The 15,596-nt window shown below is 40.9% G+C and overlaps 1 protein-coding gene across 1 annotated transcript in view; it reads right to left on the reverse strand.

The window, feature by feature from the left end:
• The window catches only part of FAM135B (family with sequence similarity 135 member B), a 210,999-nt gene that overhangs the window by 104,991 nt on the left and 90,412 nt on the right, over positions 1-15,596 (reverse strand). The window contains exon 3 of the mRNA XM_026843436.1: positions 6,928-7,007. Within this exon, the coding sequence (XP_026699237.1) occupies positions 6,928-7,007 (80 nt within the window). The remainder of the gene's footprint in view (positions 1-6,927; positions 7,008-15,596) is intronic.

The following is a 15,596-nucleotide window of genomic DNA, read 5'->3' on the forward strand; positions in this document are numbered from 1 at the left end:
CAAGTAGTAGGTCTGAAAAAGCTGTATGGCCTGTTTTACCACAGAGCTGAAGTTCATTCTTGGCTTCATGAAGCAGAAATACTGTGTTGGCTCTCTGCTTCTGAATAACTGGATTCTGTTTCTGCCAGACTGTCAGGTGGCCACTGATGATTTGTGTCTCCTACTCACTGCCTAGGGAAAGAGACTTGTGGTATGTGTTGGTGCTTACAGGCCCTTCCTAGTTTTGGATTTCTCCACTGACCAAGTCTCAATTTTGGGTTGGAATGCTGTTCAGCATCTCCAAGACTGTGGCTACACCACTGTCATCTGTGTGATCTGCCCCAGTTTCTGGAGGAAGGGAGGAAGGGAGCGTGTCCTGCATAGTTCAGAGTCTGAAGTGAAAAATCTTCCATCCACAAATAAGTTGTTTTGATTTCCATCCTTTGAGCCATTTATGAAAGACCTTGACTAGAAAAGGGTTGAAACATGTATACATCAGTCAGAAATATCTTCGGTTTACTCCTCTTAGTATTTTTTTTTCATCTTCTTCTCTTTTCTTGGAATATGGAATTCAGTTTTGATTGTGGATTAACAATTCTTAAAATATCTGACCATCTCTTATGATTTCACAGCTAATGAGGTTTTCTAAGACAACTCCTCCCAAAATAACTTCTTTCACAGTAAAATCCCCTTTAGATAAAATTTATCTTTGTCAAGTATGCTTTATTATATATATATATATATATATATAAACATATTTATTTTCAGATTAACAAGCTTTGAAACAAAACCATGTGTTTGCTAAAGTATGAGTCTCTTTTCTCATTCTTCAAATGCAGTATGCTTATCTTCACTTAATGGAGGCAGAAATTACCTTTCAAAAAGTTATTGGAACTAATGACTGCAATTTCATACTGTTCCACAAGTCATGGTGCTGTTTCTTCTTGCTCTAATGAGCAACTAACTGCAAATACTTGTTTTGACTGCACTAAGAAGCCATTTACAAGAAAAGTTTTTTCTTTAATAATCAAAGTAGAATTCTTTCACCAGGAACTTCTTTGAGACAAGCAAATACTAATAATAAGATTAGGACCACTAATTTTTTAATAAAAGCAGGCACGAACAGTTCATTAAGGAGCATATCAGAAACATAAACAGCCCTTCAAAGTAGGTCTTAGGTTCAAGATAGCCACAGATCAACATGTCATTTATAGGAAAAGACATTCAGTGTGAGTGATCATGAACTTGTATAGAACAATGCAGACACAGATTACAGCAATGCTCCTCCTCATTTTCTGATACTCTCTCTTACTCTCCTTTTTGCACATCACAACTTAAATCATGCTAATTTTTTCTTGTCACCTAATGTCAAATATTCCATTTTATGAGAAAGCTTTAAACCGTGAGTATATGAAACATCTCTACAACACCAGTCGGAAGAGATCATGTGTAATGGCAGTCACAGCTACTTTTTCTTGACTTGTCTGGAACAAACATTGCTTTCCAACTCCCTTACCTTACATGAGATAGATGAAGCAAGAACCACATTCTTTGGCTGTCTTTGGCTTTCTGCACTCTTAGACAATAACCCAATTTAAATGACTAAAGTTATGTGGAACACTGCTACAATCTAATAAAGATTAGACTGGCAGGTAACACTTTTTCCTAAATACTTTATATTATTTGCAATTATATTTTCAGGCCAAGTTTTTAAAAATATTTGTCTATTTGAAAAGTTTTTAAAATTGGTAGTATAGTACTTCTGGACGGGAGAAACAAAGGAAATCAGGACACAAATCAAAGTCTTAAGTAATTTCTTTAGTTATATGCCATGTAAAATTTTTTTTTTCTTAATGTCCACCTAGCAAAAATATTTCCTTGGCCTGTAAGGTAAACAGCTAGGCAAGCTGATAAGCAAGCAGTTATCCATGGTTATAGTACATGAGAATGAGGCATAGTGAGTCTAAGAAGAGAACTTGTGTAAAAACCTTACTTCAATTTTCACTAATAAAGAAGAATTCTCTCTCAAAACAGTAATGCATCCAGGTGGTGTGTAGACAACTTCAAAATACTGCAGAGGAAATTAAAATTAAAATTTTCCTAGGATTTGCTGATTTACCTTGTGCATACCATCTCCCTTAAGTAATCCCCACCTATGAGTAAGGACCTCTCCTGGTCTCCACCATTCTTCATGTTTTCAGGTAGTTCAGAAAATCAAGGTAGACCAGCTAATCCTACCTGTTTCCGACCGGTGTAATTTCTCCCAGTTTTTTGACCAATGATCTTGTGTGTTTATGGGTAAACTTTAAAATAAACATGTTTTTAAGATATGTTTTTAAGATAAGCTCCTGCAGTCTTTGATCTTTGTAACTATAGCCTGGAAATCACTGAATGCCTTAATATTCATCATTTCTATGAAACTTTGTCCCAGAATTTATATGGTAGCCTAAAAACTCATGGAAGTGGATCATAAAACTCAGCCAAGGATATAATTATTCAAATGTGGTACTGTGAGATGGCATATTCACTTTCCCTGTTCCTTTAATTGTTCATGCTTGAGTCATGTGAGTCATCCCACTATATGTCACAGGTATACATCATATGGAAACTTTAACAAGCCCTTCTGCTTAAGAGTACCAGAAGAAAAAGGCCCATAAATCTTCTCAGAAAGGCATTTCTAGAATTTAGTTTTAAGATATGTATGCATTAGTTCAACCCTGAAGAACTAATGCTGAGGTCAGTGATGTATGTGCTGTTATGAGCTGCACAAGAACAAGCAAAGAGCATAATTTGTTCTTTATAAGCCCAAAGCAGGCTGCATCAGTCACGATATCTATTCAAAGACAGGACGGTAAATTTCACGGGGGTTAAAATCCTGCATGACAGTAACTAAAGACTGCACAACAAGCCTTGTTCCCTCTCTCCTTTTCATTGCTGAAAAAGTCAACAGCCACCAATCTTCTCTTGTCTTTAAGGAATTCCACCTTGCTAGAGATTCTTGGGAGTATGAATGAAATGTATTTTATATATATATATATATATATATATATATATATATATATATATACACACATATGCCACAGGGGATATTTACGTTCATACAGCTTGACTCAATACAAGCTAATGTGAATCCTTGATGACCCAAGTGACCAAACCAAAGGGGCTACTGGGCTCCATCACAGATCCCCTTTGCTTCGACCGGGGCACATCTCCCATTGGCTTCCCACAATGTAGACAGGATGCAGACAACATGTAGACCGTGCAGTAAGTCATCAAGTCTTCTTCATGTACAACCTGTCAGTCCTGTGCCACAGATAGTCCTTGCTGTTCAGATTTGCCTGGCAGCCAGCAAGGGAATGGCCAATACAGACTTCAGCTTCCCCTCTGCTGAATTCTTGAAACCTACGTTTTTTTTGGCCTCTGTTGCTGAAAATATCTAGTGGGAAACAAACATTGTTAATGATGTCAGTTCCCATGGTTTTATTGGAAATCCTGTAAAATTTAATAAAAATAAAAGACTACATGCACTGGAAGATAAATACTACCTCTTATTTATTTCATATATTTACATATTTTATATATTTTATTAGTGCATATATTCACAGATTTTACTTCCTAAATTTACAAAATATTTTCAATGTATACTCTCAATTCTCATAGCTCTTATGAACATGACAAAGGATTAAAAATATTTCCTTTAAACCAAACTCACTAATCCCACTATTTTGAATTCATTCTTGTTGGTGAGGTATGATTTTATTCACTATTTTATAACTCTTCTTTTGTTGTAATACTACTTTAACAGGGGTGTTTTATTGAAACATGCACATCAATTTAATTCGTCCTGTACCAGCTTTCCCCATACTGAGACAGATCAGTAGCGTGAGAACAAAAAGAACATTACAGCCTGTTTGCCTTTAAGTTCAGTCCCATTAAATGATGCTCTCTTGCAGACTTATGAAATCAATTAGGAAGTACTTGTGAAGATAGCCAAGGAAAAACTGTTTAAAGCCTTAACAGCTTAAATATCCCCTTGCCTTGATGTTAGCCCTATAAAGCTATTAGACTCCAGTCTGGATTGCATTAGCACTATGAAAGTCAGCTGCTAATCCTGTAACCACACTGCCTGTCTTGCCTTTCTCCTGCCCAAGCTCTTACATTAATTGTTTCCAGCAGAGGTGAAAGAAGATGGGACACCAAAGATATATCAGGCAGAAGAAAATACTAATCAGAATAAAAAGTAAATATAGAAAACACTCGAGTTATATAGGCATCCTGGGTTCAATGCAGAATAGAAATAGTTTGCATTTTTTTGTTGGTTGTTGTTGAACGTTTATTGCCCCTCAAAAGTAGAATTCTAGCTATCTACATGCAGAGAGAATTTCATTAGTTCAAGACTACTTATGCCAGAAACTACTGTCATTTGAGGACATTTCCAGAGAGCAAAGGAACTCCAGGGGATTCTGGATATGCCAAGGGCGAATTACGCTGGAATGTGATGAAAAATAATTTTCTTTCTTCCTTTCAAAACCTGGGCTACATTTTTTAATTGATTTATGTTTCAAACAAATTTCCTTATTCAGATTTTGAGTTTGGGAATTTATTTTCAGGTGAATTCTTCATGCTTTTGTATAACTCTCTGCATTTATATTGTGCTGTTCTGGCTGGGATAGAGTTAATTTCTTTCATAGAAGCTAGTGTGAGGCTAGGATTTGGATTTGTGCTGAAAACAGTGTTGATAACCCAGGGATGTTTTAGTTATGGCTGAGCAGACCTTACACGACATCAAGGCCTTTTCTGCTCCTCACCCCACCCCACCAGCGAGGAGGCTGGGGGTGCACAAGGAGTTGGGATAGGACACAGCTGGGACAGCTGACCCCAACTGACCCAAGGATGTTCCATACCATGTGACATCATGCTCAGCATATAAAGCAGGGGACAAAAGGAGGAAGGAAGGACATTTGGAGTGATGGTGTTTGTCTTCCCAAGTAACCATTATGCATGATGGAGCCCTGCTTTCCTGGATATAGCTGAGCACCTGCCTGCTGATGCGAAGTGGTGAAGGAATTCCTTGGTTTGCCTTACTTGAGTGCACAGTTTTTGCTTTACCTAATAAATTGTCTTTATCTAAAGCCATGACTTTTCTCACTTTTGCCCATTTTATTCTCCCCCATCTCACTGCAGTAGAGTGAACAAATGGCAGTGTGGGGATTATTTTCCAGCTGGGGTTAAACCACAACATATACAAATGTAATTTGTCTAATGAATTTTGTATTTTGATGTATATCAGTTAATTGAACCAGACTTCCAAACTGAAAAATATATTTTTACTTAAAGAGAACCTTTAACCCACAAAAGACTGTTAAACTGGAAAATTTTCAAATATAAAACCTGAAAAAAAAAAAAAAAAAAAAAAAAAAAAAAAAAAAAAAAAACAAAAAAAACCCAAACCCACAACCCAGATGTGACATCCAAGCTCAGGAACTCATTAACACTGAAGTCACATCTTTTCTTCCTCTATGCATGATATGGAGTCAAAACGACTCAAAAGTTGTTTCTTAAAACCTACTGGTAACACTGTCTATTGGGTTTGCATGGCAAGATTTTGGTAGTGAGAGAGGCTACAGTGGTGTCTTCTGTGAGAAGCTGCCAGAAGCTTCCCCCATGTCCCACAGAGCCAATGCCAGCTGGCTCCAAGACAAACCTTCTGCTGGCCAAGGCTGAGCCCATCGGCAACAGTGGTAGCACCTAACATATTTAACAAGGTGGGGGAAAAACCTGCTGTACAACAGCAGCCAGAAGAGAGGAGTGAGAGTAACAACCCTGCAGACCCCAAGGTCAGTGAGGAAGGGAGGCAGGAGGTGCTCCAGGCACAGAGCAGAGGTTCCCCTGCAGCCCGTGGGGCAGCCCGTGGTGAGGCAGCTGTTCCCTGCACCCATGGAGCTCCATGGGGGAGCAGAGACCCACCTGCAGCCCGGGGGGGACCCCACGCCGGAGCAGGGGGATGCCCAAAGGAGGCTGTGACCCCGTGGGAAGCCCACGCTGGAGCAGGCTCCTGGCAGGACCTGTGGCCCTGTGGAGACAGGAGCCCACTCTGGAGCAGGTTTGCTGGCAGGACTTGTGACCCCGTGGGGTCCCACGCTGGAGCAGTTTATGAAGAACTACAGCCCATGGGAAGGACTCATGTTGAAGTTCATAGAGGACTGTCTCCCATGGCAATGACCCCACACTGGAGCAGAGGAAGAGTGTGAGGATTCCTTCCCCTGAGGAGGAGGGAGCAGCAGAGACCACAGGTGATGAACTGACCACAACCCCCATCCCCTGCTCCTCTGCACCACTCAGGGGGGAACAGGTAGAGAAATTGGGAGTGAAGTTGAATCAGTGAAGAAGGGAAGATTGGGGGAAGGTGTTTTAAGACATTATCCTACTCTTATTTGAATGGCAATAAATTCAATTAATTTCCTTAAGTCAAGTCTGTTTTGCCTGTGATTGTAACTGGTGAGTGATCTCCCTGTCCTTATCTTGGCTCACATGCCTTTCATTATATTTTCTCTCCTCTGTCCAGCTGAGGAGGGGAATGATAGAACTGCTTTCGTGGGCATGTGGCATCCAGCCAGGGTGAACCCACTACACACTGAAGCAATTTCCATGCAGAAATCACTTAGAATATTAAATCAACTCTTTCCATTGTCAACAAGGAAAGCCACTTATAAGAGACTGCTTGCAGATAAGCATGAGAAATTTCTCTGCTTTTCTAACAGACACAAGCACCAAAACTCAAGACCAGCTCAGGCCAAACCAATACCAGAAGAGGTAGCTGAACAACCACTGATCATGAGGGAAATCCAGGTCTGGATCAAATCCAGGCTCACCTGTTTCCCCCACACATTCTCCTCCACCGTGCTGCCCCACATCCAGTCATGTCACATACATCTAGGACCTGCTTACCTGTCTGTCCTGCAATCGTAGCAAACAGTCTGTGAGGAATTCTGGATGGGATCTTCAGTCCAGCTCTTATCTGGTAATACCTGGGCAGAAGAAATTAAAACCAACATGCTGTTAGATAGCTTACCACTTGATCCAACCTAAAATTTTGTGAGAACACATCCTGGACATTTGCACACAAACAGAAATGCTCAAGAGAACAGGCAAGCTCAGAAATATTGAATCTTTTATTCTGGTTTTTAGCTTTAACTGAAGTCAGTTTATACCAGTTTTAATCAGGCCCTTTATTTTATGGCAGGCAGAGTGGACACAGTGGCCTGATGTGTGACTAATGATGAAACATTGTCATAGCTCTTGACTTCTTGTAGGGAAAAGAGACAAAGAAATACTTACTATAAAAGGCAGTAAGATAAGGAGTGACAAAAATTTAATGTGAAGAATGGAAATTAAATGAAGAAAGGAAACTTCTGTAGAAAGACAACAAATGTGCTAATCTCACATCTAGGAAAACAGTTTATAAATAGTGATTATCATTCTGCTGTTCCCTATTGAGGCTACTATATAATGACAATGTTAGCATTAATTGTATCTAAACCATCTTAATTCTAGTCATTTGCTGTCTCTTAGATGAAGGAAAACAGAAAAAGAAAACATCAGCAATTTCACTGTCTTAAGTTACGTATGGTGCTGTAGAAAGTTTGCAAATATAAGCTCAGTCTAAACAGAGGAAGAAAATCACCTCAGTCATTCTTCATCACCACTTTCATGAATGAGCCATAGGAAGCAGGGTACAGTGCAGTACCTAATCCACTACACTGGACACCTCCAGCTGTTTGCAGAGCTCCCACTGACCTGCTGTAACACCATGTTGGTGTCAATCCCCCTTCCTCTGCATTCTCCCTCCTACCCTTAGTTTGGTCTATTTGTTTATAAATTCCTTGTATCTCATAAGAGCTTGCCGATATTTTTTGGCCTGATATGTGTCTAAGCCTCTAAATAAAAAAAAAAAAAAAAAATTAAAGGATTAAAGGTCTACCCAGCACCTAAAAACGTTATAACAGTTAGCAGAATTATTTCCTCCGAAGAGTATAACTGTATGTGGAAATGGACAGTTAAAACACCTAGTTTTCTGTGAACTGCTGTATAAAGAGCCCATACAGGTTACATGTACCAAGAAAACCTTTGTTAAGAGCATAATAGTGGATAAACCAGACCTGTCTCTGCTAGATTAAAAGCTGAAGAAAGGGCGTTGATGGGGAAAAAAACCCACACTTCAGTCAAGTGTGTCCTGATCCTTCACAGCTAAAAGCTCACATTACCCTACTACTCCGACTAGCAAATCCATGCCAACATGGATATAATTTCATCACAACGTTTGACTTTTTTAGGTATCTAAAACATGGGCATGCAAACTCTCCATTTACATTTAAATTTTCAGAAAAGAATATAAATGAAGCTCAGATTCTAAATACACACAGTATCCAGCTAAAGACAACAGCAACCAAAATCTAAACTCCTGATCTTTCTCTCCCTTATGCTGTCCTTGCACTATGGTAGGTTTTAATTAATGCTATTGCTCCTGATTTGTTCCAGAGCAATGGCAAGAATTATGCCTTAAGACTCTTGTATCTTCATTACAATTATATGCAATACACTTTTTTAACTGACAAAGATACCCTAACTGGACCACCCATACAGTCTAATCATTTCCAAATAACAGCAACTTGGTATTAAAGGAGGATTGCCACAGTAGTGTAAAGGACCCTCCTCAGGATGCAGATATTAATGGTTTACTAAATTTTTCCTAAGAATGACATCCTAAGGCTGTCTAACTACAGCTTTTAGATTTTTGCTGCTTAAGACTGTGGTGGGTTATCCTTGGCTAAGAGCCAAAATTCCACCCAGATGGTCTGTCACTCCCCCTCATCAACAGGACAGCAGGGGAAAATAGGATGAAAAATAGGACGCGATAAAAACAGGGAGGTCACTTACCAGTTACTGTCACAGGCAAAACAGACTCAACTTGGGGAAAATTAATTTAATTTATTCACATTTGGGTAGTAAGAAACAAAACCAAACATTAAAACAACATCTCCCCTCATCCCACCCCTTTTTTCCCAGGCTCAGCTTCACTCTTTCTGACTCCTCCCAAGCAGCTCAGGGGAATGGGTATGGGAGTTAGTCAGTCTATCATAGCCCTGCTCCACTACTCTGTCCTCCTCACATGTTCCCTGCTCCAGTGTGGACCCTTCCACAGTCTGCAGTTCCTTCAGGAAATATCCAACTGGCTACCTACTGCCACACTATGATAATGTTTGCCTTCCCTCATCATGTGTCCCATGTTCAGAAGCACCTTAAGCAGCCCTAAATGTTTTCGTTAGGAAAATGATTTCCAGTGGCTTGGCTGGTGCTCCAGATTTAGTTACCTAAAGTTGGGGAGACTATACATAGGTGCTTTTCAGTGATCATGTAGTCAAAACTCTCACAATCACAGAATCAACTAGGTTGGAAAGTACCTTGAAGATCATCTAGTCCAACCGTTAACCTAGCACTGACAGTTCCCAACTACACCATAACCTTAAACTTCCAGCTCCTAAGAGAGTATTCTGGGCAGACTTTGACTGCACTTATTGTCCAGACTAGAACTGCTGACTAAATACAGCCTTGAATAGCAAAACCACATGAAGATACCTCAATACTGGTGACTTCATAACAAGGTTATTTCCACCGTTTATTATCTCCTTTATAAAACGGACTAGGTGTAACATCATAAAGGAGCTAGGTCTTAATTATATTTTATTCTTTCCCTGTTCATCCCCTTAATTTTGACAAATTCTTTCGAATGTCAGAGATATTCTAGAAGACATAAATATACATCTTCTTGTGCACCCACTGAGTTTAACAGCTCAAAACAAAAAATGTATAGAAAAGTCCTAGAAACCTAAGGAACTCTCAGATTAAGATTAAACTCTAAGGTTAAAGATCCAGATGTAAAGAGAATCTGGAGACTAGTAAAATCTGCAATAGTAAGGAATGAAGCCAAAAATGCCACTTATATTTTGTAGGAAACCAAACATTTTTTCATTCTTAATAAAAATAATGACACTACTCAGTTACTGATAAAAGATTTATTGCAGATTGTTTGGCACCTTGTGCCAAAAGGTTTGGCCTTGGTAATGCAATGGTATAAAATAATTACAGTATAAACTGTCATGGAATTAGGTATATTCTTCCTAAAGAATGACTTCAGAGAATAGTCTGATGCCCAGAAGACCCAAGAGGCTTCTGAATATTCTGTTTCAAGATTTGTGCAATTGTACATATGTCTGCATTGCAATGCCTTGCACCTCAAGGTAGGGACACTGTTGGTCAATTAGATTAATGGCAGAGAAGGATAGTGATGTAGAGGACCTCGGATCGAAGTGCCCCAAGACCCCAGTGATATTTATGAAAATTAACACACAGGGCAGTGAAAATTGTAAAGGCTCAAACCCAAAGATGAAACTAAAAAATAAAATAGAAATGCTCACAATTTATCTGTTTATTCCTTTAAAAATTGAATAGTTTCCCTGAAAGTCTTTGAGAACAAATTATATTTCAATGAAAATTTCAGGCAAAATGTTAACAACAGCTCCAAAGAAGGTTATAAATATCACAAGCATAACATCAGTCAGGAACAGCTTCACCTTGCATTGTCAGAAAAATCTAAAGACATCGTCAATTGACTTTGACCAGACCTCTTGTTGTCCGGTTAAAATAACCAACCTCCATACAGAAAACTGAATAAAAACCCATTACCTGTTTGGTTTTTGTTTGGGTTTTTATTTGTTTGGTTTGGTTTTGTTTTGTTTTCCTATTTTTAAGCCATATATCAATATATAAATCATAACAGACAAATATTATCCATTCCTCCTCAGAGCTTCATCTGAGTCTTCGCAGGCAGGGAGGAATTGCCAAACAGTGACTTTATGCTTAAGCAAAACCATGAAAATGAAGGTCCCTGCTCTTACACTGTGAAGTTGGTTGTTACTTCATAACAGTTTGGCATTATGAGGAGGATTTTCCTGATCAAAATGCAGGCCACTGCAAGATGCAGAGTCCAATACATTTTCTTCAGCAGCAAACATAGATAAGTACCTCCACTTCCTCACCCTGCTGCCCTACACACCTCTTGACTATTCCAGTACAAGTAACAGTGAGACCAAGACATAAACCAGAACCATATTAACGTGGCTGCACCTCACCAGCTTCTTCCAATCCACCCAGCCTAAAGGGGGCTCAATTTAGTGGCCTGAGCTCTCCTAGAGTCTGCATGCGCTGCTCTCACTTAGGTGGAACATTTGCTGTAGGGACACCGTGGCAGCAGAGACTTGAGGGTGGGTGGCTATCTGGGTGGATGCAACTACACAGACATGGCTTCTCCCTCTTTGTAGCTGCTGTCTGCATTTCAGGTGTGGGAAGAAATCTTACAGACAAGGGCTTTATCTCTGCCCAGCTGAGTGAACCTCTTCAAAATGATATGAGGCATGAAGAGAACAACTATAAAGAACAGGAACAGGACCTGGAGGTCAAAATCTATACCTAAAAATGGAAAATCAGGCTGAAGTAAACATTGCAAAAGCCACCGAAACAGTTACATGAGGTCCTCTACCACATATGTGCAGGAAAGGGCTGCCTGAGAATGATATGGGGCTGGTAGTAATGATAAATGAGATATTGCCTCAAAAAATAACAAGCTATTTTGACCCTCTACTTTTTTCTTTTTTTTTTCTTTTTTTTTTTCTTTTTTTTTTAATAGAGAGCACAGACAGGAAGGCTAAAGGGAAGGAGTACAAAGCTTTGAAAAAGATCACAGCCTAGGTACCAAAATTAAAGAGGTCAGCCTACTGAGTAAAGATGAAGATGGAGAACTTTGGCAGAAGCAGCATGTGAAATGGGCACTCAGTAATACAGGTCTACAACAAATCCAAGAAATCCATAAAGGTACAGATGGGCTAGTGATGAGCAGAAGCTAAACAGTCATTATGAAAAGGGGTTTAAATGGACATAACTATGGGACCCTGAGTGTGGCCCCAGAAATACATAAGGTTTTATAGATTTTGAAGAAAAAAAAAAAAAAGGAAATAAATGAGAAATTGCAACAAAAATCCTGTTTTACTACAGTTAGTCTAAGTCTGGCTCATTAAAGTTAGGCTATGTAGTATCTCTGAGTAAAGAGATTGTTTCTGTTTTGTGGTTTTGTTTTTTTTTTTTAAGACAGTGCAGAAAAGCTTATTTAGGCTTCAGTAAAGTAGGGAGACCATGGAAAATCTCCAGCTAATGTGGAACAAGCTCTGTGATGGGAAGATCAGGAAAGAGCAAGCTGATTTTAAGAAAAGAACTAAAGGAACTTGGCACACATAACTTGGCAAAACACAGAGCAATCAGATCCCCTCTCCATCTATAAATACATTGGGAGGAAAAAACATCAGGAAGGAAGAAGAAGAGGTACAAGAAAGTACAACATTGGCACAACAGCAACCACATATCAACTGCCCATGAATAAATGCAATTTAGACACAAGAAGTTGTAGCTGGCAAAGGAGTAAGACTGTGAAACAACCTCCTAACAGGAGCAGGAATGAAAGAACCAATTTGCTTTTAGGGGAGGATTAGTAAATTTCCAATTTATTTGTAGGCAATGGATCCTTCTTATTTGCAGGGCCAATGCTATTTACACAGGCATGCATACTACTCCAAGTTCCTTCTCTCTATGAGACAGACTGTGTTGGTCATCCTAATAGCAATGAATTTGCTGTCACCACCTTCACTGGCCATTTGCGAATTGCTCATCTTTAAAATTCAACAAATAATTTGAATATTCACATTGTTTTCCTGTGCCCAGACACATACTAATTCCTGATAACCTGCCATGAGTAACCTCGCATGCTGACAGCAAGGTGTCCCTCAGGAGCCCGACTCCACTAAGAGGTGTGTTAGGTGACACTGCTCCCCCTTGCCCCCCTCTGAGAAGCAGAGCTACTGACACCTTTACTCTCTTGGCACTGCAGTCAGACCTCCTCTCCGGAGCACCAAGATCAGTCTCAGCTGTTAAGTGTTCACTTAATGATCAGGCAGGGTGGAGGTTTTCTTGCTTTCTTTGTTGATGATTACATTGCATTCAAATGCACAGAAGTACTTAATTTTAGGAGAACAAAATGTTTTAGCTTCAGAAAACTCATTTAGTGATCTAACCATACCACAGGACAGCACCTAATCCCAAAGGATTTACAACAAAACCAACAGAGAAACACATCAAGGGAGTGGGCTGGTACCAGCCCTGTTACTGACACTTTGGACTCCATCCTTCCCTTGCTTCCTCCTCAGATCAATGCGAAGCATCTCGGCTCTCATCTAGTCTTACAAGTTGCTGCTTGTCGTCTGCTGCTGTTAGCTGGTATTGGCATTGTAAAGGCCAGGTTAAGAAGGGATGACTAGTTTGAAACAAGCAATTTGTTGGATAATATTGATCCATCACACTACCAAACCTGATGACTCCCACCAGGAGCCTTGACAGACCAGACCACTCCTCCCCTCATCATTCCTGCGGCATGGAAATCCAAAAGATTTGCTCAGTAACACTGCTGTAGGAGCCAGACAAGTTCAAACCTGTGTAACTTCCACCTGTTTTGAATCATATCTGAACAGCTCCAAGGCTCAAAATTTAATCCTAAATTAGGGTACATTTTATTATACAACCTTTAAGCTAATACATATTGCAAACAAACTAGCTGTATACTGAGCCTGATCAGTCACCCTGGAGTTTCTGTTTCTCCTCAGAGCAGTGTTGGACTTGACCTCCAGCAGCCTGTGCCAGAAAAAATTCTCTGTTGAATTACTGATGCCAGTGAGCCAAGGCAGCACAGTGGTTTGGAAGTCAATGAAGAAAAGTCTTATAGTCAAGGAAAAAAACAGATTTCTGCATGAAAACAGCATGAAAAGAGACCTCAGATCTCTATGCAAGATGTAACTTCATTGGCCATAAGAAAAGCTTGAACTCAGTATTTTCACTGGAAGTAACGCATTCCCTCTTTGAAAAACCTTTATTTTCCTGTCCTGTAGTGATGGTCCCCACAAGAGGATTCCCAAGTGTCTTACAACCTGAGACCTGCCTGATACGTGTTCCAGAAGTTTACACAGCACAGAGGAACCATTTATGAGCATTCACTATGACTCACAGAAAAACACAGTAATCAATAATCAACGAAACACACTATGATTTCCTATACAGACACTGGGGGCTGAACAGGTTTGGTTTTGGTTTTTGTTTTGTTGTGGTTTTTTTTGTTTTGTTTTGGATTTTTTTTAATAAGAAAAAAAAAAAAAAAGAAAAAAGAAAAAAAGCGCCTCCATCCAGTTACTTTCATGCTGAAAAAGTGAAGAGTGAAAAGCAATGTCTGCCATGTAGGCACAGGGAGAAAGACTTGGTAAAGGAGGTGACCATATCACTGTTTATTTCTTCTTTCCAATCAGTGAAACAAATCAGACACATAACCATGAAGAGTTCTGTAACTTTGCATCAAACAACATAGGATCTTCCTTCCTTATGGTGATAATGCTTTAAGTTACAAATCTAACAGGCTCAATATTATTTCATAGATCTGTAAAGGGCATGAGTCAAACATCAGTGCACTGTATGAATTCGTTCCCTGTTCCTTTACTGCCTAGTTTGTATATAAATATTTTGGTGAGTTCTTTGGCTATTCAAAGAGGAGCACATGGCTAAGAGGTGGTAATTTTGCACCTAAGGTTGAAGACAGACAGACTATGGGGCATATCAGAAAAATGATCACATTGCTATATAAGCAAGTACAGTGGGCAGTACCCATGTGCATGAGGAAGCCCTACAATATGACCACAAAATGTTTAAGGCAAACTGTTTGATCCCTTTACGCTACAAAACAGCCAGTGCCAGCGGTTCACAGACATCTGCACAGAAGCAGTTTGTAATCAAACATTCCCTTCATGACCAGAGTGCCCATAACTGCTGCAGATGGTGCTGACTGGGAAATCACATATCAGCACGGAACAATGCTTATAAAGCATACATCGATCACTGATACAGTCCATTTACAAGCTGTCATGATGTATCGGGTGTCCGTGCCCAGGCGCTGCCAGGGCCCGCGGGCGGCCTCTGCGGGGAGAGGCCGGGGCTGCCCCGTGCCGGACACAGCCGGTCCCAGGCGGTCCCAGGCGGCTCCAGCGGCCCCAGCCAGGACACAGCTGAGCCCCTCAGCCGAGCTGGGGGCGCCCGGGGGAAACCAGGTTGGAGCAAGGGCCAAAGGCGGCCCAGGCAGAGGAGGGGGAAGCCGAGGAGGGAGCAGCAGCAGAGGGACCCCGAGGCCGGAGGAGGAGGAGGGCAGGAGGTGCTGCAGGCCCGGCGCAGGGATCCCCTGCAGCCCTGGAGAGACCCCGCGGGAGCAGAGACCCCCCCTGCAGCCCGGGGAGGGCCCCACGCCGCAGCGGGGGGATATTTCCTGCAGGAGCTGCGGCCGTGGAGAGCCCCGGCGGGAGCAGGTTGTCCCTGCAGGACTGCAGCCCGGGGAAGGGCCCGCGCTGGAGCAGGGACACGGGGCAGGAGGGAGGAGCGGCCCAGAGGGCTGCCAGGGACCCACCGCCACCCCCAGCCCCAGC

Source organism: Athene cunicularia (genome assembly GCF_003259725.1).
Source record: "Athene cunicularia isolate RWA chromosome 2 unlocalized genomic scaffold, athCun1 chr2_part1, whole genome shotgun sequence".
In the NCBI taxonomy this organism is placed as follows: domain Eukaryota; kingdom Metazoa; phylum Chordata; class Aves; order Strigiformes; family Strigidae; genus Athene; species Athene cunicularia.